This window comes from Pristis pectinata, chromosome 35 (genome assembly GCF_009764475.1).
Source record: "Pristis pectinata isolate sPriPec2 chromosome 35, sPriPec2.1.pri, whole genome shotgun sequence".
Classification (NCBI taxonomy): domain Eukaryota; kingdom Metazoa; phylum Chordata; class Chondrichthyes; order Rhinopristiformes; family Pristidae; genus Pristis; species Pristis pectinata.
Genome location: NC_067439.1, coordinates 13730294 through 13757842, shown reverse-complemented (window position 1 = coordinate 13757842; position 27549 = coordinate 13730294). Strand labels below are relative to the sequence as shown.

Sequence of the window (27549 nt, the reverse complement as noted above, 5' to 3'; positions counted from 1 at the left end):
CTTATCCAGTGATGTTATTTCAGATTCAACAATTTGGTTACAGCCGCATAAGGTAAGTTAACAAGATTAAAGAAACCCTGCTCTCCATTATCCACTGCCGTCACCCAGTGGTGTTACTTAGAGCATGAGTGCCAGAGCTATCACTGCCTTGTTTTGTAGCTCAGTCACTCCTGCCACCTGTGTCATTGACAAATTCTAGTCATGTAAGAAAAAATATTCTTTCCTTCCATGGTAACACCAACTGGTCCATAGGTGTTTGCTTCCAGAGGGATACAGTTTCTCCAGCAGAGAGGGATTGGTGACTGCCTTTCTACTGTGGCTGGCTCCCATTGGCCTCCAAGTTCTATGGATGGATGACTACCATTGGGATGTAGATCCACTGTCATAAAGAATTTGTATCGTTTTGCTTCGGCATTGCAATTGCATTAGTGTCTTTTGGAATCAATTTTCCTTTTTTCCTGCTCTGTTGCCTCCTTATGCTACATGACTGCAGCAGTGAAGATGGTATTTACATCCACAATCAATGTTGAGTTGTTTGAAGCATAAATTGGAAAGTTCCCCATGCTCTGTCCCAAACAAATTACTTAGGTTGGATCCTCAGGACTGCAGCAGTTCTAGAACTCTACTTTGATGTGGCTCTAGGGATGGGCAATGAATGTTGCCCTTGCCATTGAGGGTGTATGTATGTAGAATAATGAACGCATATGACAAGTTTCTAAGTCGTTATCCAATTTCTCTTTAAATTTGGCCAAACATTCCTTGCAGTTTTTGGGAGAAAAGACACTGCAGCTGTTGGAATATTGGAGCAAAAACACACTGCCAGAGGAACTCAGCGGGTCAAGCAACATCAGTGGAGGCAAAGGGATGGTCGATGTTTTGGGTCGAGACCCTGCATCAGGACGAAGACTGTAGAGGGAAGATGGCCAGGATATGGAAGTGAGATGGAGGGCTGAGGCTGGTAGGTGATAGTTGGAACAAGATGAGGAGGAGTAGGAGGGATATGGATAGATAGAGCCAGGTGGGGAGGGAGGAGAGGTGAATGTTGAGACAGGCTTGGAGGTGACTGGTGGAAACAGATAAGGGAAGGATGATGAGCAGATGGAACCAGGTGGGAGAGGGATAGGAAAGGTCAACCAAGGGAGAAGGAAGAAACCCAGGTGGATGGGTGACAGGCGGATGGAACCGGGGGCAGAGGGGTGATCCACACCCCATGTTCCCCTCCCACTCCCACCAGTCCATGCAGGTTCTCTCTCCCTTTTCACCTTTTCCATCCCTCCCCTCTCGTTACCAAGACTCTTCATCCTGCCCCATATAGTCAAGATGGAGCTGCCTGTTAATGGTAGACGAATCAATTGCTCATACAGTGAGGTGATTGTGATACAGTGTGCAGCCACTGGAGTTCATGCCCAGATTTCTCCATGGATCAGACGCCCTTGGGCAGAAGTACTGGTCAGCTTCAATCAGGGTGGTTGACAGTTTTGTGCTGGGACATCCCCTAACTTGGTCTGCAATTATAGATGTGTCAGGTGACGATCTCTCTTCAGTCCCTGTGGAGATTGCCACTACGCATGGCCATTCCTTGACATGTAGATGGCAAGAACCACCACGCTTCCAATGTATGTACAGACCCCAAGGGCAATGGAACAGATAGCCATACACAAAGCTTGCTTGGAGGCAGATCTGGCTTCATGATAATCCCCTTTGTCCATGGCTTTGCTGATCTGGATGGGCACCAGATGAGAAGTTACATTGTCACATGGAAGCATTAAATAGAGAAGTGTTCTAACAATATCTCAAAGTATTTCAAATTGATAATCCAACAGTGTGCAATTCTACTTTCCATACTATGGGAAGGATGTGATTGCACTGCAGAGGGTGCAGAGGAGATTCACCAGGATGTTGCTTGGGGTAGAGTGTTTCAGATGTGAGGGGAGATAGGGTTTCTTTTCCTTGGAGTGCAGGAGGCTGGAGGGGGCAGGGGTTGGGCTTGACAGAGGTATACAACATTTTGAGGGGCATAGATAGGGTGGAAACTTTTTCCCCATAAAACTAGAGGGCATGGGTTTCGAGGGGATCTGAGGATATTATTTTTCACCAAGATGGGTGGTTGAAATCTGGAATGCACTGCCCGAGAAGGGTGGTGGAGCTATGAATTCTCACAGCATTTAAGTATCTAGATGAACACTTGAACTGTCAAGGCATATATGGACCTAGTGCTGGAATTAGTACAGATGGATACCTCATGGTCAGCATGGATGTGGGTGCTGAAGGGCCTGTTTCTGTGCTGTATGGTTCAATGACACTCCTGCTCGTGGTGAACAAGGCACATCAGTTGGACTCGCATCTACCTTCTAGGAAAGAATAACTTGCATCAATATGGCACCTGTAACTTTACAGGCCTCGGCTGTGTTAACAGAATTTGGGACTATTAGAGCACTTGTTGATGATCTTAAAGGTGGGAAGGGAGAATGAATGAGTTTAGACAGTTGAAGCAGAGCTGCCAGCGATGGGAGGAAGGAAATCTGGCAGCAGCAGAGGCTACAACTGGCAGAGGACAAAGACAAAGTTCCCTGAGGGTTGTCAGTGCCAGAAAATTTTTCCATGGTTAAGTAGTACTAATCCATCCATATTGCCTGCAGATGGTCAATAACAGTCACATTTCAACAGTCTCAGCTGCAACAAATCCTCGTCCTTGATGGAGCAGCACAAAGACTTGTAGTGTGCCATTCGGCACCTTGAGCCAGTTCTGTTATTCAAGTATAATCAGTGTTTCTGTACTTCATTTACCTGCCTTCATTCCATGTCCCCTAGACACTGTCAAAAATGAACATCTATTGACCTCACTTCAGAGTGTGATGAAATATTTTGCACTGAACAGAATGAGTCCATCTCCCATTGTCCCAGACAGAGTAGTTCGCTTAGATGGCACTCCATCCACCACCCATGCACGGTAGCTGCAGTGTGTACCGTCTACAAAATGGACCACAGTTACTCACCCAGGCTACTCTGACAGCACCTCCTAAACCTGTTATCTACCACCAAGAAGGACAAGGGTAAAAGGTGGATGGGACCACCACCCCATGTAGATTCTCCTCCAAGCCATACACCATCTCAACTTGGAATTATATCACTTCATCATCACTGGGTCTAAATCCTGGAACTCTCTCCCCATTGGTCCTGTGGGAGTACTTTCACCAATAGGGCAGCTGTGACTCAAGGAGGGAGCTTACCAGCTTCTCAAGGGGTGATCAGCGATTCTGCCCTGCAGGAAAGGAATAAAAAGGAGTGTTGAAAACCAGGCCCCCACTGATGCTACAGGAGAGATTCCCAGATATCCACCACGTTTTAATCAAATCTGATCTTAGTCATGAATGCTTTCTCTGATATTCTCCCTCCATCTGGATTTATCCCTCCAGAGGAAGTGTTTTTTTTTCCAAATTCCTGGGTGTTAAGCACCTTGATCAGCTTGTTTCTCAACCACCAAAACTAGAGATAAGACCCAAGTTTCTGTAACTCGCCCTTGTAGTTAGGATATTACACCTTTGAAGACTGCCCACGGGAATGTGTTGCCTCACCTTCTGCGACAAGCAAAACGCAGCAATTCCCACCGGCCAGAAGCAACAGAGCATGGAGAAGATGACGAGACCCAGGTGATCCTGAGGGATGCTGAGGGAGAACATTCTGTCACTATCAGTATCACTGTCGTCATCGATGTAGTGGTTATTCTGTGAAGAGTGATGTCAAATACTCTGTTATTCAACCTGCTATACCCAATGGCTCAGTATATCACTAGTGATGAGAATATCTATACCAATGCCTTCCATTTGCTGCTTTTATACCAATGGTTTTGGTAATTTGTTATTATCACGTATCAGGATACAGTGAAAAGCTTTGTTTTGCGTGCCATCTAGGCAGATCATTCCAAACATAAGTACACTGAGGTAGTACAAAAGGAAAAGCAGTAACAGAATGCAGAATATCGTGGTCCAGAGAAAGTGCAGGTAGACAATAAGGGTGCAAGGGCCGTGATGAGATAGTTTGCCTGACACATGAGCGTAACAGGACGCTCTGCTTTCAGATAGGAAGCACATAGCCTATGGAAGGTTTAACGATGCACTTCCAAATAATTATCGTAAAGTAAGCCTGCCCCTCCCCCTCAATCCCTGGGATACCCCACAGCACTTCACAGTAAATAATCATTGAAATGAAGCTAACACAGCAACCAATGTTTTTTGGAGCACAAGAGACTGTAGATGATGGAATCTACAGCAACAAACAAGATGCTGAAGGAACTCAGTGGGTCACCCAGCATCTGTGTAGGGAAATGGGACAGTAAATGCGGGAAATCTGAAAATAGAACATGCTGGAGATATTTAGGAGGTGAGGCAGCAACTGTGGAGAGACAGGGTGAGGGAGAGTTAACATTGCAGGTCGAAGATCTTTATCAAAATCGTAAAAATGAGAAATCCAAATGGGTTCTCAGTTGCAGAGAGAGGGCAGGGTGAAGAGAACGTCTGTGATAGGGTGGACACCAAGGTCATAGAGATGACAGAAACGCTGTTGGTGTTGTCTAAAAATGGGACTTAATTCCAGCTGCTCTGTCTGGAGAAGGTGTAAACAGAGGAAGGTGATGAGGATAAGAGAGAAGAAAAGATAATGCAGGAACAGTGAGGTGCAGAACACAACATCTGAAATAAAAGGGAATGCTGGAAATACCCAGCAGGTCAGGTTGCATCTGTGGAGAGAGGTGTGGGTGTGATTGGAGTGCATTGGTCCTGCATTTATTGCCCTTAACTGGCTGCCCTTGACAAGGCGATGGAGAGCCACTGCAGACCATCTGGTGAAAGTAACCCCACTGTGCTGTTGGATTTAAGGAGTTCCACTGCAGGCCATCCCTGGGTAATGAACGGGTTCTGTTTTTACAGGTCTAAGTTGGTTTTGTTCTTAAGGTGGAAAATACAGAAAAATCACTCGATATGGTAACCACGCCTCCACTGCGTTGTAATAAATTGTATCAAAAGCACACAAGACTGACAAGAAAGAACAATTATTGAAAGCGGAGAGAGAAAGGAAGCTAGTTCTGTCGTCTGTGGGAATGAATGAATGAATGAATGGATGTCAGACTTTTGAATTTAATATGGGACTCATTCGTGTCCATAAGTCAGGTCTCTGTAACCCAGAGACGGCCTGTATTAGAACCAGGCAGATGAAGGAACGGTGATATGTTTCCTAGTCAGGGTGGAGGGGAGCATTGGTAGCTGTGGTATTCCCAGGCATCCCTTGCCTGTGAGATGCCCAAACAGCTTATTTGAGGAAGAGTATGTTGGGAGTGAAGTGTTGGTCAGGACTCTGGGAGAAATCTCCGCAGGGGGAGCAGAGCCAACAACCATTACCGACAGTAAAATCAAAAAATTCAAGCCTTATGTACCTTAAACATACTTCCTCTTCCTTCTCTCACTTCCCGAATTCCCTGTCTCTCTCTCCCTTTCTATTCTGCACTTCCTGCATCACTTTTCCTTTCACCTCCACCTTCCTGTTTCTCACTCTCCCTTTCCTCTCTCTGTCTCTTCTTCACACTCTTAGTGTAGTATTAAAAGGGTCTCAAAGGATTTTAGTTTTACATTTAGGTGGTTCAAATTTTAAACCAGTATTACTCTAATCCCAAAGGAACCAATTAAATCAAAGCTCAAATGTCTCTTTCATGCAGACTATTACCTCACAGAAGTGAATAATGAGGAAAAATGAACAAAGGGTTAGGGTTAGAGGGAAATTAAACACAAGTCTCAGAAATGTCCAAAGATGCAAACAGTACAACACTTTGAATTGTAGACAATTTCAGAATGTGTATTCCACTCACAAACAAGGACTGAGGGAACAGCAGTTTATGTGTCATTTATTTGGCTCTGCATCAGAAACCTTGTGGATTTGTAACCCTGAGCACATAATCTAGTCATTATTTCAGCTCAGCCAGTCTAACATCTGACAGAAGCCAATTATGGAAATCTTTTATTGGCCACACTCTTATTATGGATTTCGACCATGCTTTGTTTCAACTTTTCCTTTTCTGATTTGCTGTCGACTACCACGAGGTGGTTACATACACCAGCCACTAGATGGTGGCGTGGAGGGGGTTTCTGATCTCTCTCACCCAACCCTCTCATCCAGATTGGAGGTTTCCAAACTTTATTTTCTGGCGACCCAATTTAACTAAATGCTTTATCCACATGACCCAATAATAATAATTAGATGTTTATAAATCTAATTGCAGATACCATTAAACCACTTTGGTTAAACCCTAAAAGGCAGAGTCATACAAATATGTATATTTCACTGTTATTCAGCACTACAGTAACCAAGGGGGAAGTAGGGCGTATAACGCGCTGGTCTGCAGACCAGCATCCCCCTGTCCCCTCTATCTCTCCCCCTACCCACTCCCTGGGCCGCCATCCTCTCTCTTTTTCCCTCCCTCCCTCCTTCTTCCTGGGCCTTTCTCCCTTCCCCATGTTCTCTAGGCCCTTCTCCTGCATTCTACATTCCTTGGGCCCCACACTACTACCCCATGCCTGACGACCCATTTTGACAGACAATTTTTTCCCCAACCCATCACCACCCAAGGGCTGTGATCTCTACTTTGAAAATGACTGCAAGTGGACTCCTCGGGGGGGGGGGGGGAGTTGTTGAGGGTACAAAGTAACCCAGGAAGTGTGCCTCAATAGAATGCAAAGTTTAATAAATCATAAAAACTGCAGATGATGGAAATCTGAAATAAAAGAGAAAATGGTTAAAATACCCAGTGGATCAGGCAGCATCTGTGAGGGCAAGAACAGAGTTAATGATTGAGGTTGATGACCTCTCGTCAGAACTAGTTCCTGAAATGTGACATCCCTTTTCCTCTCCATCGATGCCGCCCGATCTGCCGACCATTTCCGCACTTCCATCATTAAGGACCATCACCATCCCACTTTTCCCACTTACTGCCATCAGGCAGGAGGTAGAGGAGCCCAAAGACCCACATCTCAAGGTTCAACAACGGCTTCTTCCCCACTGCCATCAGGTTCTTGAACCAACCTGAAAAACTCTGATTCTACCTCGGATTATATTTCCCTCAACTTGCACTGAGGTCGTTATGTTATTTTTGTTTATTGTGTTGTGTAAGTTATGTATAATTTATGTTAAATTTAAGTTTATATGATTTATGTTTGCCATGTTCATAATAATGTTCTGCTGCTGCAAAAAGCTAATTTTCATGGCATTTATACCTTAGGTATGTATGCCCATGACAATAAACTTGAACATTTTAATTAAGATTTACATGTTTACAGTTATGAATGGTACAGTAACACAGTTAGTGCATCACAGCTCCTGTCCCAATGTCATCCACCAACAAGAGAACGATCTATTCCATGGAATCAGCCTTCCTAACTCCTCAGAAAATTTGGCAAGGGGGCTGAGCTTCCTGATGCAAGAAAATTCTCCGACCAGCAAGGGTCCCAGACAAACAACAGAAAGATGGATTTAGGAAGCCTGTGTGAGTATTTGGAAAACAACTTGCCAAAATCTCCAAGAAGTTAGTCAATCCCAAAGTTTATACATACAGTGACTCAGCCCATTTCGTCCATGTCAGCTTCCAGAAGAGTAATCCCAGCAGTCCTTATTTCCTTGTACCCCCACAACTTATTCTCTCTCTGATCTTTGAATCTTTTGCTACTTACCTACACTAAGGGATAATTTACAGTGGCCAATTAATCTACAAACCTGCACGTCTTTGGGATGTGGGAAGAAACTAGAGCACCCGGAGGAACTTACACGCTTATCGGGAGAACTTGTGAACTCCACACAGACAGCACCGGACCAAGGGTTGGAGGTACACTTGGGTCATCTCACTCTTTAAAACCAGGCTCATAAAAAATCTCCACTGCCAAACTTGCTACAAATCCCATTCACTCTGCTCCCATATATCACCTCCTGATTAAGCAACATATTGATCTTAAAATTTTGTTTTGAAACCCACCTTAACTCTGCCATCTACAGCCTTACAGCCACTGGTCATCTCTGAGCTCCTCCAGGACTGATCATCCTATATTTTAATCACTACCGACACACGCATCTTCAGTTGCAGTTGCCTCTGACCCAAGGACTTCCCTCCTTAAACCTTTCCATCTCTCTTTTCCTTCCTTAAGACACCCCATAAAGCTTTGCGCATTGGTTGTCAGCCCTAGCATCTCAATACATGTTGAAACTTGTTTAATAACGCTTCTCTAAGGTGCTTTATTATGCTTTGCTGTGTTAGAGTTGCATTATGAATGCAAGTTGTTGCGTTGAAAAGGCAGGTGCGGAGTGGGATTAGGATTCGTCAGGAAGGGAAAAGCACATTGGATCCAACTCAAGTTCCGCAGATTCCTTGGCTGTTTTCCCACAAGAAATCCATGAAAGTTGGAAATGTAAGTGGCAACTCTACCACCAATAGAACAAGGCAGAAGGTGCGATGGGAGTACCACCACCTTGCAGGTTCCCTTTAAAGTTGTACACCATCCTGGCTTGGAAATATACTCCCATTCCTTCATGGTCACTGGGTCTAAATCCTTGAATCCTCCCCAATAGCACCGTGGGGGCACCGTCACAAGAAAGGATGCATCGATCACAAGCAGCTCCCCATCACCTTCTCAAGGGCATTTAGAGGTAGGCAATAAACACTGGTCTTGCTAGTAATGTACATATCCCAAATTAATATAATGAATCAGGAAGAGGAGGCAGTACAATGGCCATCCATTTTAATTTCCATCGTAACCAATTTACCTGCATCTCCAGAAATGGGACATCCTCCACATCGATCGAGACGGTTGGAACCTTGTCCAGATTTGCTTCAGGTTCCAGGTCCATGGGCTGGGTATGGTTTCCAGTCTGCTCTTCCGCACTCCTGCCCTCGGTGAAGGTGGTCTCACTGCAACCCTTAAGGTTCAACAGGACCCCGGACTCCACTCGGAGTGCAAGGCTCGGCCTGCCCAGAGTCTCCACGGCATCCTTCAGTGAGCAGGCATCCAGGAGCTGCTGGACCAGCCAGGCATCCATTCTGGGTGGGGACTTGCTCGGAGTCAGGTGGTTCCAGGTCACATCTGTGGTTCCACCTGGGGGAGACGTAGGTTCCCCCTGGGATCGGCTGAGCAGGGCATGACCGAAGGGTTTGCCTTTTGCTTGCTCACCCAACAAGGGTCTCTGGAGCTCATGCACATTTTCCATTGCTCTGCACCTCTGTCCCGCCAACATCAATAGGTTCACTGAGTCATGTCTGCTGAACAAAACAATGGTTTGTTCCTGTCCACCAATATTAAAATCTTCAAGTTTTTGCATAAAGACAAAAATCTCGCACTTCCAAACCCAGTGCACATTAGAGCCAATGAATCTACATGTGGGACACCTTCACCACACTGTGTGTGTGTGTGTGTGTGTGTGTGTGTGTGTGTGTGTGTGTGTGTGTGTTTATGTCTGTGTTCTGTGTGACTGCACATGCATATGTTTGTGTTCTGTGTGTGTCTGTGTTCTGTGCACTTCCAGCATTGTGCATGTCTCTTTCTGTTCTGTGTGTGTCCACTATAGTGTGTGTGTGTGTGTGTGTGTGTGTGTGTGTGTGTGTGTTTGTGTGTGTGTGTACTCTGTTCTGTGTGTGTCGACTATTGTGTGCGTGTGTGTGTCTTTCTGTTATTCTGTACGTTATATTGGTTTGTACTTTATTTCCACTGCCGTCACCTACCTGCTGACTACTGACTCACATGACCCATGGAGAGATCTCGAGAAGGCCCAATAGCATCTGTTGTTTTACCTGGTGGATGCCAATGAGGACCAGGTTCTGGCCTTGCTAATGACACCTGTGTCCCATGTGTGAATGCATTAACAATTAAGTGTGTCTCAGAAGTATGGCCTCCTCCTGTACTTGTGAACAGTCACCGATCCTTTACAACCAACTGCGAGAGGGCATTTCACCAAAAAGGCTGCCCCACATTGGGGTATTTTTGGAGATTACACGGGCCCTTTTGGTGCTCAAATGTCTGGAATGGATCTTGAACACACAACCTTTTGATTCAGTGTGAAAATGCTACCCTGTACCATATAGCTCTTCTCAGTTTAGATCTTCACCTGCCTTCACGACATCTTTCTCTACAAGCCAGAGAGTGCTTATACAAAGCTGGGGCCATTTAACTCTCCCTGGTTTGACTCATGCATTGTTCATCTTTGTTCTGAGCTCCACACTGGCTATCTGCTTCGCTTTCACACTGATGCACAAAACCCACTCCTAATGGCACAGTCGCTGTGTGACATTTCTGTGCAATACCTACCTCAGTCCAAATCACCAGTGACTCATTCAACCAGAAATGCAACAGAGGAGAGAGAATGGATATCAAAGTCACGTGGAGCTGTTGTAAATAATGAGAGCTCTCCATGGGCTACATGAATGAGTTTTCAATAGATAGGGACAGTGAAGAAACGACTTGGCAAATAAACTGCACCCCAGCATACACAAAATGACAGACAGGCTGTCACGGACACAGATGGACACACACAGGACACAGGCACACGTACATACACAGAAACACAAACATAGATGATCACACACACATACATGCAATAATGAACACACAGAACACATATACACATGGAATAAAGAACACACAAATGGACACACACAGGACACAGGCACATGTACATACACAGAAACACAAACATAGATGATCATGCACATACATGCAATAATGAACACACAGAACACAAACACACATGGACATATAACACACAAATGGACACAGAACACAGGCACATGTACATACACAGAAACACAAACAGATGATCATGCACATACATGCAATAATGAACACACAAAACAAACACACATGGACATAGAACACACAAATGGACACAGAACACAGGCACGCGTACATACACAGAAACACAAACATAGATGATCATGCACATACATGCAATAATGAACACACAAAACACATATACACATGGACATAGAACACAGGCACACATACACACACAGAAACATAAACGTGCATGTTCTGCCCCTCTCTCACACACAGAGGTAAAATTTGGGGCGGGGGGAGGAGTGAGAAGCTGAAGCAGGAAAGTGAAGGGGATTGGAGAGGGAGGGGCAGAGAGAAATTGTTGGGGAGAGGGAGTGGAGGGGAGACGGAGTGCGGGAGGGGGAAGGGAGGGGTGAGAGGGAGGGGGAGCGATGGGTCAAGGGAGAGCGAATGAGGAAGGAGTGGAGAGGCAAGAGGACGAGGCGGGGTGAGAGAAGGTGGGTGGAAGGAAAGATAAGACAGGATGAAGAGAGAACAAAAAGAATGAAGGAATAAAGAGTCTGAAACAGAGCCGAGAGGAGAATGAAGGGGGGAGTGGGGGGGGGGGCTGGTGGGGGTGGTGGGGGAGGTGAAGGGGTGAACGATCAAGTAATGAATGAGAACGTAAATAAAAAACCAGAGATTAATGATAACGAGATGTTGTGCGAAGTGAAAAATAGAATGAATGGTGTGACGTTAATGTGCGAAATGTTTCATTCTGCTCCAGCGACACTGACAGACCTGCCACACACTGGCAGCAATCTCAGCGCTGGGTGATGCACTGTATTGCTGCAGATCGGTATCCAGTCGCTGTTCAGGGACTTCATCAAACTTTCTGCTGCTGTGCAATGCTGGACCAAGGTGCAGGGGTGATGTTTGGGTGGGAGTCGAGGGGGGGGGAAGGTTGGATTTGGGGGGGGGTGGGTGTAGAGTGGGAGATGAAATGGGTCAGATTGGGGCGGGGGTTGGATGTGAGGGGGTCGGGAGTTGAGGGGAGATCGTGTTGGGGGAGGGGGGGAGGGAGATCAGGGGTGGGTGCGGGTTTGGTGGGAGGCTGGGGAGAGAGGGTGAGGTGGGTTCAGCTGGGGGGGGCGAAGGGTGAAAGGTTGCGGCGCGGGAGAGAGAATGGGGAGAAAGTGGAGGGAGGGGATGTGAGGATGGCGGAGGGGATAAAGGGTTGGTGGAGGAGTTAAGGGTGATGGAGGGAAGGAGGAGAGTGGAGGGGGAGGAGAGGGGAATGAGGGGGAGGGGATGGGGGGGATGAGGGAGGGGGGGATGAGGGAGTGGGAGGGGGATGAGGGAGTGGGGATGAGGGAGGGGAGGGGAATGAGGGAGGGGAGGGGGATGAGGGAGGGGAGGGGGAGGGGGAAGGGATGAGAGGGGGAAGGGATGAGAGGGGGAAGGGATGAGAGGGGGAAGGGATGAGAGGGGAGAGGGGGAAGGGATGAGAGGGGGAAGGGATGAGAGGGGGAGGGATGAGAGGGGGAGGGGGATGAGGGAGGGGAGGGGAATGAGGGGGAGGGGGATGAGAGGGGGAGGGGGATGAGGGAGGGGAGGGGAGGAGAATGAAGGAGGGGAGGGGAGGAGAATGAAGGAGGGGAGGGGAGGAGAATGAAGGAGGGGAGGGGAGGAGAATGAAGGAGGGGAGGGGAGGAGAATGAAGGAGGGGAGGGGAGGAGAGGGGAGGGGGAATGAGGGGAGGGAATGAGAGCGGGAGGGGGAAGAGGGAGGGGAGGGGGAAGAGGGAGGGGAGGGGGAAGAGGGAGGGGAGGGGGAAGGGGGAGGGGAGGGGGAAGGGGGAGGGGGAAGAGGGAGGGGAGGGGGAAGAGGGAGGGAGGGGGAAGAGGGAGGGGAGGGGGAATAAGAGAGGGGAGGGGGAATAAGAGAGGGGAGGGGGAATAAGGGAGGGGAGGGGAGGGGAGGGGAGGGGAATGAAGGGAGGGATGAGAGCGGGAGGGGAATGAGGGAGGGGAGGGGAATGAGGGAGGGGAGGGGAATGAGGGAGGGGATGAGGGGAGGGGAGGGGATGAGGGGAGGGGAGGGGATGAGGGGAGGGGAGGGGAGGGGAGGGGAGGGGAGGGGATGAGGGGAGGGGAGGGAATGAGGGGAGGGGAGGGGAGGGGAGGGGAGGGGAGGGGATGAGGGGAGGGATGAGAGGGAATGAGGGAGGGGAGGGGAGGGGGATGGGGAAGGAAGTGAGGGTGGGGATGAGGGAGGAGGGTGGGGATGAGGGAGGAGTGATGGAGGGGGTGAGGGTGGGGATGAGGGAGGAGGGTGGGGTGATGGAGGGGGTGAGGGTGGGTGTGTGTGTTGGCGTCTGGAGGGGGGAGCGTGGGGGACCCGCTCACTTACCCCGGGCCGTGTCAGCGCTGCGCCTCCGCCGGGAAACTTTCCGCTCCGTCCGCCGCTTCTCACTGAACTGGTCGCAGCCCCAGCGCTCCCGCAGGGCGCACCCTCGGTCCTAGCGCCCGCCGTGTTCCTGCCTCTGCTGCTTGGACCTGTTGAGCGCCTGAATTCAGAACCTTCCATGCAGCAGTCGGAGCCACACCTCCCTCCCCTTCCTCATCCTCTTCACCCCTCCTTCTCTATTTTCTCGCTGCTCACCCGCCCTCCCTCACCTTTCCTCCTTACCCTCCCTCTCCTATCTCATCCTCCCTCCCCTTCTCAGCCTCCTTCACCCCCTTTTCACTTTCTTTCCCCTCCTCAACCTTCCCTCCGCCTACACAGCTTCTGTCATCAGCCTGGTGCTATGGAGTGAGTTGGGAGGCTGCCGAGCACCCTCAGATGTCTGTTCTCTGTGATTCAGTGGGCAGCATTGGGATAGAAGGCTGTGGTTCACCTTCCTTGGGCTCCAAAATCTAGATTGCCATGCCAGTGTAGTACTGAGGGAGTGCAGCACTGTTGGAGATGCTACCTTTCAGGTTGTTGAGACTGAATCTACACCTGTCGTCTCAAAAAGATCCAAAGGTATCATTTTGAACAAGAATAGCAGAGATCTCCCTGGCTTCCTGGCCAGTGTTAATCCCTTGATCAGCATCACTAAAACACATTGTCAGGTCATTATCACATTGTTGTTTGTGGGGGCTTACTGTGCACAAATTGGCTGCCATGTGTCCTATATCAGGGCAGTGACCACTTACTGACTCTCCTTCTCCTGGAGAGCTGGGTGTGGGTGGTATTGGTATTGGTTTATTATTGGCACGTACCAAGGTACAGTGAAAAACTTGTCTTGCATATCGTTCGTACAGATCGATTCATTACACAGTGCCTTGAGGTAGTACAGAGTGCATTGAGGTAGTACAGGGTAAAAACAATAACAGAATACAGAGTAAAGTGTCACAGCTACAGGGAAGTGCAGTGCAGGTAAACAATAAGGTGCAAGGCCACAACACGGTAGATTTTGAGGTCAAGAGTCCATCTCATCATATAAGGGAACCATTCAATAGTCTTATCACCGTGGGATAGAAGCTGTCCTTGAGCCTGGTGGTATGTGCCCTCAAGCTCCTGTATCTTCTGCCTGATGGGAGAGGAGAGAAGAGAGAATGACCTGGGTGGGTGGGGTCTTTGATTATGCTGGCTGCTTCACCAAGGCAGCGGGAGGTATAGACAGAGTCCATGGAGGGGAGGCTGGTTTGTGTGGTGCACTGGGCTGTGTCTACAACTCTCTGCAGTTTCTGAGTCAACCAAACAAATCAATGATTGGCGAAGGCTCTTTGTTTTGAACTGCGGGAAAGGAAGAAAGAAAGATTTGCTTGCTTCAAGACTGAATTCCTCCAGCATCATAGTGTTTTTCATCTAGATTCCAGCCTCTGCAGTCCTTTGTTTCTCTAAGAAAGATTTGCATTTCTATGGCAGCTGTCACATCCTCGGAAGTCACAAAGACAGTCAATTCAGAGGAGAAATCACTGTGGAAATGCAGGAAATGATACACAAGAAATCACAAATAGCAACACATGAGCAATACAGCTTGGAGGATGAATATTGGCTGGGAATCTGGGAAGGACTCATGCCCTTGTCAGAAGGAGCACCTTGAGATCTTTAAGGTCCATCAGAGAGGTCAGCCAGCCCTCATCTGCTGTCTCAGTTGCAGGGTCGAACAGTGTGTATGGGTCCCATGATCTTGTCAATATTCAAGCCACCAAACAAGAAAGCCTTCTCTCGGACATGCACTGGGCACTCTGCTCTATGCGCCTTGTTCCCCTATGGGAGGTATAACATGCTGTACTCTCCATCAAAGCCCGTTCAATTCTTACCCCGGCGCTCTCTGGGTGGAGTTTGCATGTTCTCCTGTGTTGCTCCAAGCATAGGCGCAGACTCAACGGGCCTAGTGACCTCCTTCAATGTCAAAAGGAAGACTTGACAAAACATTATATAAGGTATTGGCCTGCACAAAAGATTGACTTAAATTTGGAGATTACGACTATATCACAATCGTTGTTACTCGTACTAGGGGAGGAGGGAGCTCAGGGGTGCGGCTGGTGTTGTCTAATAAAGCTGTTTTCTCTCCCTCTGTTTCCTGCATCTTTCTCCCACTAAACTCAGAGTCAAAGCTGCAAGAGAGGAATAATTATGTTCAGCCTATGTGGAGCATTTCCTGTGTCTCTCATCAGTTCATGAGTCTCGGGCGCAGTCGAGATTACCAGCACTTCTGTTTTCCAAAAATAACTCACGCAGTCCTCTCTCCTCTTCATTTATAGTCTCGCTTTCGCACCTGGGCAGGTTCAGCCCACACACAGTCAAAGGCAACATAACCACTCGTATTTATCCTGTTATAGATTTCATGCTTATCAGCCTTATGTAAATCCTTAGTGGGGGCAGGTTAGATACACTGTCCCTCTACACTGTCCTGTTGCACACTCTTAGCAGGACAGTACTGTCCTGCTGCACAGTCCCAGGACTTGGATCCTGTGGGGCAGGCTTGACTTTGGTACCAAGACCTTGGACATTGTAAAGGAAGGTCCAAGCCTCACCTTGGAACTTCACACCTCACTGAACACAGAAGATAGAACAGTACAGCACAGGAACAGGCTCTTCGGTCCACAATGTTGTGCTGAACTAGTAACTGAACTAGTAATTAAATGCCTAACTAAACTAATCCCTTCTGCCTACACAATGTCCATATCCCTCTCTGCACATTCATATGCCTATCTAAGAGCCTCTTAAACTCTATCGTATCTACCTCCACCACCACCCCTGGCAGTGCATTCCAGGCACCCACCACTCTCTGTGTAAATCAAAACCTGCCCCACACATCTCCTTTAAATTTACCCCCTCTCTCCTTAAATGCATGCCCTCTGGTATTAGACATTTTGACCCTGGGAAAAAGCTGCCGGCTGTCTACTCTACCTATGCCTCTCATAATCTTATAATCTTCTATCAGGTCTCCCCTCAGCCTCTGCCACTGCAGAGAAAACAACTCAGGTTTGTCCAATCTCTCCTTATAGCACATGCCCTCCAATCCAGGCAGCATCCTGGTGAACCTCTTCTGCACCCTCTCCAAAGCCTCCACAACTTTCCTATAATGGGGCAACCAGAACTGAATGCAATTCTCCAGATCGGGCCTAACCAGAGTTTTATAAAGCTGCAACATAACTTCCTGACTCTTGAACTCAATGCCTTGACTAATAAAGGCAAGCGTGCAATATGCCTTTTATATCACGCTATCAAACTGTGCAACCACTTTGCAAGGAGCTATGGATCAACACTACGTCAACACTGTTAAGGTTCCTGCCACTAACAGTGTACTGTTCCTAGGATGGTGGGGAGACTCACTGACTTCAGGACCTAGGACCATGCTAGGGAAAGCCCAGCTGCACTTGGTGCGTTTACCTCACTGGTAAGGCCCAGTACTCACCTTGGAACCTTGGACCTCGCTAGGAAAAGCTCAGCTCTTGTCCTGGGATCCCAGGCCTCACTGGAGAGGGATCTACCTTTGTCTTGGGACGGGCTTCCCTGGGGAGGACCAACACTTGCGTGGGGACCTTAGACCTCACTGGGGAAGGCCTGGCCCTTGCCTCGGGCCTCCCTGGGGACGGCACAGTCCCTGCCTCTGGATTTTGGACCGCCGGCAGGCTCCCAGTGCTCACCTTGGGGTCTTGGACCTCGCTGGGGAAGAGCCCAGCCCTCCTCGGGACCTCGCGCCTCCCCGGGGAGGGTGGGGTGGGGGGAGGGGGTTGGGGTTGGTGGGGGCTGAACCATCACCTCGGCAACGTTGCAATGCTTACTGCCCCACAGGAGGGGAATCAGAATCAGGTCTATTATCACTGACAGATGTCGTGAAATTTGTTGTTTTGTGGCAGCAGTACAGTGCAAGACAAAGACATGGAAGTTACTTTAAGATAAGATTTCTTCATTAGTAACATGTACATCTAAACACACAGTGAAATACATCTTTTGCGTAGAGTGTTCTGGGGCAGCCCCCAAGCGTTGCCACACTTCCGGCGCCAGCATAGCATGCCCACAACTTCCTAACCCGTACATAGAACATAGAACAGTACAGCACAGAACAGGCTCTTCGGACCACAATGTTGTGCCGGCATAGCTAATCCCTCCTACCTACAGAATTCCCATATCCCTCCATTTTCCTCTCATTCATGTGCCCATCCAAGCCCCTCTTAAAAGCCCCCAATGAATTTGCCTCCACCACCCTATCAGGCAACGCATTCCAGGTATCCTACCCCTCACACCTCTTCTGAACCTACCCCCCTTACCTTTGGAATGTGGGAGGAAACCGGAGCGCCCGGAGGAAACCCACACAGTAACGCGGAGAACGTACAAACTCCTTACAGACAGTGGCCGGAATTGAACCCTGGTCGCTGGCGCTGTAATAGCGTTACGCTAACCACTACATTACTGTGCTTTCATTAACTGTTTCGGTTTGTGATATGACAGATTGTAATCTACTTCTCTTTATGTGATGATCAATATGGAATACTTGGAAATGTTTATTGCAATGGAAGTCTTAAATTTACTTAGTTAAGAGCCATCGTAGCATAAAGTACTCCATATTATCCAAAAACACCATCTGCAACCATATTTACAATGTAAGAGTAAAGCCCCATTAACTGTATCCACTCATTGTATGACAGATTGAAAACTACTTCCTTTATGCAAAGAGCAATGCTGGAGCAATTGGAAATGTTAACCTCAATGTACAATTAACACTGGTCCTGATGCAGGGTTTCGACCCAAAACGTCGACAGTTCCTTTCCCACCACAGATACTGCTCGACCTGCTGAGTTCCTTCAGCAGATTGTTTGTTGCACCAGATTCGAGCACCTGCAGTCTCCTGTGTCTCCAATTACCTGTTTAGTTGATGGCCATTGTAGTAGCAAATGCAGTATCTTATGCCATGGCATCTAACATAAGAGTTCAGCATCATTTTCAAAACTCAATGCAATGCAAGGATTAATGCCCATAAACTGAATCTATTGTATGACAGACTGTAATCTACTTCTCTTTATGTAAAGACCAATGCTGGAGTACTTCAAAATGCTTATTCCCCATAAGACTCAACTCTTTTTAGTTAATAGCCATTGTAGGATAAAGTATTTTATCCTATCCAAAGGCATTTGAGAGTGTGGCCCTGCCTGAAACTTCATTTGCAATGTATGAATCAGCTTCCATCAACTAAAGCTAGTTTGTGTGGTACATTGGTGTTGTGCCAAAATTAAGCAGGATTGTTCACAGATCCAATAGAAATAAGCCTTGGACACACAGTGCTGCACACAACACACCTTATTGCTGTTACAACAAGTGGTACTTATCTCGGAAGCGGGCCTGAGCCCGTTTAACTGCAGCGCCCCGTTCCAATCAGTCCACAGCATCAGCTGCGACCTAACCTGCGGTGAGCCCAAATCCAAGAGACCTCACCACCGGTGTGCTCACTCTGTTATACCCTGGTCACTTCTCTCCGCCCCCACCTGGATCCATCCTTTGTCCAGGTCGACCCATCACATGACCATTGCCTCAGGTACTGCAGGCTCATGTCTGCAGAGACAATCCCTTGGTTACCTAGCACCCAGGTCACCCTTCCCCCCGCGCACACATTTGATCCCAGCAATTGTTCCTTGTGCTCTCTGGCCGACATTTCAGGATTCTTACTACATTGGGAATTACTTTTTTTTCTCTTCACTGTTTTGTATAACTTGTGTAATTTATGTTCTGTGTGTTGTCTGAACCTACATTCCTCTGATGCTGCTGCAAGCAAGTTTCTCATTGTACCTGTGCCTCACCATACTTGTGCACATGACAATAAACTCGACTTGACTTGACTCACTCCATGAGAAGGACAATACTGGAATAATTGGAGATGATCATGTCAATGTATGACTAAGCTCTGTTTAGTTAATAACCACTGTAGTGTCTTATGCTAAGGCATCAAATTGAGAGCATGGTACTATTTGCAAAACTCATTCATAATGTATGAAGCAACTTCTATCAACTGAAACTATTTGTTTTATGACAGATTGTGACGTACTCTTTTTGTGAAGAAGAATATACAAGCAGCATCAAAGGTTTCTCACTGTAAGACTTGTTAATAGCCTTTGTAGTAGAAAGTACTCTGGCTTACGCAAAGACATCAAATTGAGATCGCCCTCCATTTGAAATCTCATTCTCAATGTATGAATTAGCTGCCATCAACTCAACCTATTTCATAGAGCCATAGAGTCATACAGCATGGAAACAGGCCCTTCAGCCCAAATGGGACATGCCGACCAAGATTCCCATCTAAACTAGTCCCATTTGCCTGCGTTTGGCCCATATCCCTCTAAACCTTTCCTATCCATCTACCTGTCCAAGTACCCTTTAAATGTTGTTGATGTACCTGCCTCAACCACTTCCTCTGGCAGCTCATTCCATATACTGACCACCTTCTGGGTGAAAAAGTTGCCCCTCAGGTTCCCATTAAATCTCTCCCCTCTCACCTTAAACCTATGCCTTGATTCCACAACCCTGGGAAAAAGACTGTGCACATTGAGCCTATCTATGCTCTTCATGATTTTATACACCTCTGTAAGATCACCCCTCAGTCTCCTACGCTCCAATGACAAAAGTCCCAACCTCTCTCCATAACTCAGTCCTTCAAGTTTCGGCAACATCCTCCTAAATCTCCTCTGCACTGTCTCCAGCTTATTGGCATCTTTCCTATAGCAGAGTGACCAAAACTGAACACAATATTCCAAATGCAGCCTCACCAATGTCTTGTAAAACTGCAACATAACATCCAAACCTCAATCAGTGCCATGACTGATGAAGGCCAGCCTGCCAGAAGCCTCCTTCACCACTCTGTCTACCTGCGATGCCACTTTCAGGCAACCACGTATTATTTGTTGTATGACTGATTGTAAACTATGTCCTTGTATGTGTAGAGGAATACTGGAGTGCTTGGAAGTGTTTATTTCATTGTAAGACTTCACTCTGTTTAGTTAATAACCAATGTATATAAAGCAATCTAAAGGCATTCCACTTTGTATGTGGCAGAATCTCCAAGGTTCATTCATAGTTTATGAATTAACTTCTATCAACTGAAATATTTGTTGTATGACAGATTGTAATCTACTTTTTATGTGAAGAGCAATGCTGGAATACTTGGAAATAATTAGCTCCCTGTAAGACTTAACCCTGTTTAGTTAATAGCTATTGTAGTGCAAAGTAAATCTTATCCAAAGGCATCTAACATTATGTGCAGCACCATCTGCAGTGTTTACTTGTAGTGTATGTACTAACTTCCAAAAAGCAAACCTTTTTGTTGTATGACAGATTGTATACTGCTATTGCATGTGTGTAGAGGAATACTGGAGTACTGAGAAATGCTTATCTATTTATAAAGCTTCACTCTGTTTGTTAATATCCTTTGGAGTATAAAGTATTCTATCAAATATGAAGGCATCTGCCTTTGTTTGTGGCACCTTCTATAAAGTTCACAAGGAATTATCTTTCCTTGGCAGAATCCATTAGTTGTTTGACAGGTTGTAAACTACTCTTTATGTGCTGGAGTATCTGCAAATGTTATCTCATTATAAGATTTAACTCTGCTTAGTTAATAGCCAATGTATGTAAAGCAAACCATCTTATCAAAGTTAAATGCCTTTAGATAAGTTAATAGCAATTGTGGTATAAAATGCCTGGGCATTGAACTAAAAGTGCAGCACCATCTGCAAAGCTCATTTGCAATGTATGAATGAACTTCCATTGAGTGAATCTGTTAATTGTAGGATCAATTGGAAACTAGTCCTCTTTATGTGAAGAGCATTTCTACAATTCTTGGAGATGTTTAATTTATTGAAAGTTATTACTATTTGGCATATTAAGTAATCTATTATCTACCAAAGGCATCTAACTTTGTGTGTGGAACTATCTGTAAAGTTCATAAGAAAGTATGAATTAATTTCCATCAACTGAATATTTTAGAAGTCGTACCATTGTACAACATGGAAACAGGTCATTTGTCCCAAATTGTTCACACTGACCAGTGGGCACCCTTCTATATTAATCCCATCACCCAGCACTTGGTTCATTGCCGTCTATGCGTAAGCAGTTCAAATACTCATCGAGACACTTCTTAAATGCGACCCAGTTTCAGCCACTTTCTCAGGCAGTGCATTCCACTCTCTGGGTGAAGAAGGCCACAGTCAGATCCCCTCAGGATCGCTTCTCATTTAGCCTAAAGCTATGTCCTCCAGTTTTTTTGTACCTCTGGAATGGGGAAAAATTTCCTGCACTCTACCCTATCTTTTCCCCTCGTAATTTTATATACCTCAGTCATATCCCCTCTTAACCTCCTCTGCTCCTTGGACAACAGACAGCTTCTCGAGCCTCTCCTCATAACTGAACTGCTCCATCCCAGGCAACATCTATTAGTTGCATCATAGATGGGAAACTACTTCTTCTCTTGAAAGGAGCAATGGTGCATTACTTGGGGATGTTTATTTCTTTGTAAGACTTAACTCCACTTAACTAAGAGGATCTTGTATCACAATGGCTATATCTTATCCAAAGGCATCTAACTAAAGGCACCAGCTGTAAATTTAATTTACAATGTATGAATTAAATCCATCACATTGTTGTATGACAGATTGTAAGCTGCTTCTCCTTACATGTAGAGCAATGCTAGAGTACCTGGAAATGATTATGTCAATGTAAGATTTAACTCAATTTAATTAATATCCTTTGGAGTACAAACTAATCTATCTTATCCAAAGGCAATTGCCTGTGGCACCATCTCCAACATTCATTCGAAATGTATGGATTTCATCAATAATTAACCTATGATTCATTTGTGTTTTTTTTAATATCTTATCTATTTGCATCTATACTTTTGGCAATTTTTATCTGGACCTCTCTCCACCCTCTCTGTCATATTTTCGTTTTTTTTATATCTTTCTTTGTCACATGTACATCAAAACACAGTGAAATACACCTGAAATACCGTGTTCTGGGGGCAGCCCGCAAGTGTCACCACGCTTCCGGCGCCAACATAGCATGCCCACAATTTCCTAACCCGTACGCCTTTGCAATGTGGGAGGAAACCAGAGCACCCAGAGGAAACCCACGCAGACACTGGGCCAACATACAAACTCCTTACAGAGAGTGGCCAGAATTGAACCCGGGTCACTGGCACTGTAATAGCGTTACGCCAACCACTGCATTACTATGCCTGCCCTCAAAGGAGTCTATGGTCACTTGTTCTTCAAACTAAAGGTTATCTTCCCAGAATTCTCTATAATGGAAAATAGAATAATCTAACTGCCAGTTAGACCCCTCGTTTTTAAGTTTATTAATGTTTTATCCGTGTTTTATTGTATTCCTCCTTTCCTCACTACAGCTCCAACATGCTGTCATTTGCAAAAGGCAAAGAACAGTGGTCCCAGCACCGATTTTTGTGGAACATTTACCTCCCATGTTTTGCTATTTTAAGCATTGGTATTGGTTTATTATTGTCACTTGTACCGAGGTCTGGTGAAAAACTTGTCTTGCAAACCAGTCGTACAAGTCAATTCATTACAGAGTGCAACGATTATGGTAAGGGTAATGAATAGATCTGTAGAGAGCAGCTTGCAACGAGTCGCCATGCTCCGGCACCACCTTGCACAGTTTAAGCCTCTAACCATGTTCTTTATTTACTATAAAGAGTGAAGAATGAACTACTAATGCGGTGTAGTGGAATATATGTTTGAAAAAACAAAGTGCTGACCTCCACTGGTCAGAGTTAACATTGCAGGCTGATGACCCTTCATCACACCAATGAAAGTTCACAACCTGAAACATTGACTGCTTCACTCTCCACAGACAGAATTATACAGCCTGGAACCAGGCCCTTCAGACCAACCCGTCCATGCTGACCAAGTTGCCTACCTGAGCTAGTCCCATTTGCCTGCACTTAACCCACCCTCTAAACCTCTCCTCTTTCTTCCCCTTCGCCATCAGATTTCTGAATGGTCCATGACCACTACCCCGTTATTCCTTCTTTTTGCACTATTTATTCTTTATTAATCCTTCTCGGGTAAAATTTCTCTCTTAAGTAATTTTCTGTCTTTGCACTGTGCTGCTGCCGCAAAACAACAAATTTCTCATCATTTAAGTCAGAGATAATGAATCTGATTCTGATTTATGTACTTGTCAAAATATCTTTTTAATGTTGTAATTGTACTGACCTCCACCACTTCCTCTGGCAGCTCGTTCCACATACCCACACCCTCTGCCGAAAAAACAGGTCCCCTTTATAATCTTTCCCCCCTTACCTGAAACTTCCCTACCCTGGGAAAAAAACTGTCCATTCACCTTATTAATGGCCCTCATGATTTTACATTCCTCTATATGATGCTCATGTACTTAAAGCCTTTTTTATTTTGGATTCCTATTTACAGCCTTCATATGGCCTAAATCTTTCAATTCCTGACAAAAGGCTTCAGATATGCGTGACTCTGCAGTTAAATATTCACCACAGTCTGCTTTCAGCATCCAGTGACAGCCTCCTACAGATGAGGTCCATGCCTTTTGCAAGTTGAATCTTCACAATGGAAAATTGTGTCAACTGTCTATTTCCCTCCATTGATGCCGCCTCTCCTCCTGAGTTCCTCCAGCAGCTTGTTTTTTGCTCCAGATTCCAGCATCTGCGGTCTCTTGTGCCTTCATTAAGACTGATGCTGCTTCCTGCCCTCACACAGAACTCAAAAATTACCAATACTGCTGGCTCATGCTCACTTTCCTTAATCAGGAAGTCCCCTCTTACATAGTTGACATGACTCTCAACTGCGTCTCCTCTATTTCTCCTGCTTCTGCTCTCACCTGCTCTCTTCCCTCCCAGAGTGAGGATAGGGTTGGCCTTGTCTTCACCTCCCACCCCACCAACCTCCCCATTCAACGGATTCCATAACTACCATCACTTCTCACAGAATTCCACCAACAGAAACATCTTCCCCTCTTATTCCAGTAGACCGTTCTCTGCGATTACCTGCTCCACTCTACTGCTCGCACCAACCAGTCCTCGGGGCACTCCCCCATCCAACTGCAGGAGATTCAACATTGCCACCACCCAGGCACTCAAACACTCATTTCTTCCAGCCTAGTGATCACAAGTCATCTTGACAAAACATCATTCTCTCTGCAACTTAACACATTTGTTTCCTCACTTTTCCAGATCTGATGAAAGATCCCTTGACCTGAAACGTTGACTGTTTCTCTCCCCACTGACCCACTGAACACTCTTTCTGTTTTCATTTTGGATTTTCCAACATCTGCAGTTTTTTTGCACCGATTCACTTAGATTGAGAAGGCAGCATCCATCATTAAGGACCCTCACCATCCGGGACATGCCCTTTTCTCATTAATACCATTGGGGAGGTGGTACAGGAGCCTGAAGACCCACACTCAATGATTCAGGAACAGCTTCTTCCCCTCCACCATCAGATTTCTGAATGGTCCATCGACCTATGGACACAACCTCATCACACCTTTTTTGCACTATTTATTTACTTTTGTAATTTATAGATTTTTATGTCTTTGCACTATACTGTTGCCGCAAAACAACAAATTTCACGTCATATGTCAGTGATAATATTTCTGAATCTGATTCTGAATGGCCGTACCTTTGTCTGTGTTTACAATGGTTAGAATGTGAAGTCTGGAATCACATCAGGTTCCGCTGACTCTCAGAAGAAGACTAAATAGGTATTTTTCTTCTAAACTGTCAAAGTCAAGTTTATAGTCACTTGCACAAGTCCATGTGTGCACAGGTGCAATGAAAACCTTACTTGCAGCAACTTCACAGGCATAGTGCATCAGATAAGTAGCATTCGCAAGGGAAAACATGAATTAAACATAAATTGTGCACAATTTTCACAAGAAAGAACACAACTAGAACAAAAAAAAACAAAGTCCATTAAAGTGCAAAGTGACCAAGTGGTCATAGGTAGCGAATTGGGTTTCCATTTGTCTGTCTCTTGTAATAAATGGTAGCAGAAGAATACTTGCTGATTTCAACTATACATGACATAACTTTATCTTAAAACACTCATCATACTGTTTCATCTTAGAATATAGAACATTACGGCACAGAAACAGGCTATTCGACCCATGATGCTTGTGCCAACCATGACACTTTATTAAACTGCAGTATGATTTTCCCTGAGATTCCATTGTTCTTTAAGCTGTTTTTCTAACCCTTTTTCTAGCTTTATTTTGCCAATATATTTTAATCTACCTTCCTTTTTGTACTTATTTTATTCTTAAGCCACTTTTTACTTATTGATAATCTAAGTCAATGCATATTTTGGTAATAATTCAGGTCTGCCGTTCTAAGTGGATAATTAAGATGTAAGCCAAATATGATCTTTATGTGATATGCCTTTATGATTTCTCTTTTTGTACACGTAACATGAAGAATCACCAATATTTTTGCTAACTGAAGATAATGTATTAATTTGAAGTACTTCATTTGATGTAAGGCAAGCTGAGTGTACAGAACCACATTCACCATTTAATTATTATATTGCATGGAACTTGCACGTTGCAAGCTTAATGTACAATTGTGTGCTGACATGTTCTATATTTGCTTCAATGCACTCAAACTCTATCATGTTTAAGATAATTAACATTGCCCTAAATTTTGTTTGCACTCTCATTGTAAACCTGCTTTGGTTTTGGTTGCCCGTTTGATTTCTCAGATTAATTTTCTTTTTCCTTACTGCTGCAGAGTGTCTATGTGAAACATTACCTATTTTCATGCCTTCTGCAATGACACTGACACAGAAAAAAATGAGCTAGACTCTTCGAGTTGGTCTTTTCTCGAAGGCAAAACAGATAGATAAGATATGAAAGGGCATTCGTCATATCAAAAATAAAGGAAATGTCCTAAGCAGTTGTGACAAATACATTTAGAAGTTTTGCTATAGATCATACATTCATAACCAGTTCATCTTGTCCATGCGGATTATCTTAGAATCGTCTGTTGAACATTCTAAAATCTGAAATCTGAATGAGCTCTATCACAGGATACAATTACAAATGATTGTTACAAATGATAGCAGTTACTTGGTGGTCAGGGAGAAGCTAAGAGTTTCTTTTGTCAATATCTTGAAGAAGGAAGCAAGAAGTGTTCCCATAACTCTGCACAGCTAGTTGTCGACCTATGTCGGTTTTCAGGCATAGGTTATAAATCATTTAATAAATAAGACTTCAGAAAATAACAACTTTTTAACTATATGTAAAGGCTGTTAAATTTTTTTAATTTACAGCATGGTAACAGGCCCTTCCGGCCCAACGAGTCCACACCGCCCATTTTAAACCCAAATTAACCTACCCGTACATCTTCGGAATGTGGGAGGAAAGCGGACCACCCGGAGGAAACCCACGCAGACACGGGAGAGCGTACTAACTCCTTACAGGCAGCGACGGGAATCGAACCCCAATCGCTGGCGCTGTAATAGCGTCGCGCTAACCGCTACGCTACCGTGCCGCCCCATACTGGAACACTTTCCTTTCTCTCTCTCTGTTGAAATGTTAAGCAAAAGTAGTGGTGCAACAGTGTGTCACATGTCCGGAGACCCAGATTCAATGCTGACATCTGGTGCCGTTTGTGCATCCTCCCCGTGCCGTATAGATCTCCTCCAGATACAACAGGTTTCTCCCACATCTCATAAATGTACCGTTGGGTTTAATGGATCCTATAAATTAAACCCTTTTTGCCTCCTGTCCTTTCTTCCACTCCGCCTCACCGATTTCCAACAGACTATCCAACGTTACACAGAGTGTTCAACATTAGCAACACATCACACAGACAAAGGTGGTTATCTTATCTTAATCACCCCGTTATTTCACCATAGCAGAGAAATCCCCTTTGTTCTACCCATCGCCCACCACTACCTTCCCTGCTACCTACACTCACTTGTTTTTACCTCTTTCTCAGTTCTAGCGAAGGGTCCCAGACTTAAAAGATTAACTGATTCTCTCTCCACGGATGCTGCCTGACCTGCTGAGGGTTTCAAAAATGTTCTGTTTTTATTTCAGGTTTCCAGCATCTGCAGCTTTTAAATTTTCTGTAAATTACTTCTCAGGGTAGGTTAGTGGTCAAAACAGCCTAAGGAGAGTTGGTGGGCATGTGAGAGAGAGACTAAGTTGTGGGGTATAGAAAAAGAAAGAGGGAAGGTTGGGATGAATGGGATTGCTTTTATCAGAACTGGAGTGGGCCCAATGCCCTCCTTCAGTGTCC

General features: G+C 45.6%; 1 protein-coding gene across 2 annotated transcripts; it reads right to left on the bottom strand.

The window, feature by feature from the left end:
* Nucleotides 1-116: 116 nt before the first annotated feature.
* On the bottom strand, nt 117-13324 carry LOC127586345 (synapse differentiation-inducing gene protein 1-like). 2 transcript variants are annotated; one of them, XM_052044214.1, is made up of 5 exons: nt 13191-13324; nt 8797-9286; nt 3576-3725; nt 3231-3262; nt 117-1721 (listed from the first exon to the last, which is right to left on the bottom strand). In XM_052044214.1, coding segments are annotated over exons 2-5 (651 nt in total). In that variant the 5' UTR covers nt 9265-9286; nt 13191-13324; the 3' UTR covers nt 117-1720. The 2 variants fall into 2 exon arrangements, with proteins under 2 accessions (XP_051900174.1, XP_051900173.1); XM_052044213.1 differs by lacking the exon at nt 3231-3262.
* Between the last annotated feature and the right edge of the window lie 14225 nt (nt 13325-27549).

What these genes read in the sequence shown, in the direction of transcription:
- LOC127586345 (XM_052044213.1), bottom strand. Translation starts at nt 9,264, where the DNA reads ATGTTGGCGGGACAGAGGTGCAGAGCAATGGAAAATGTGCATGAGCTC. An exon ending in TCCCATTTCTGGAGATGCAG is followed by an intron (nt 3,726 to 8,796) that starts GTAAATTGGTTA and finishes CACTCTTCACAG; the next exon opens with AATAACCACTACATCGATGA. An exon ending in CGTTTTGCTTGTCGCAGAAG is followed by an intron (nt 1,722 to 3,575) that starts GTGAGGCAACAC and finishes GTGCCCATCCAG; the next exon opens with ATCAGCAAAGCCATGGACAA.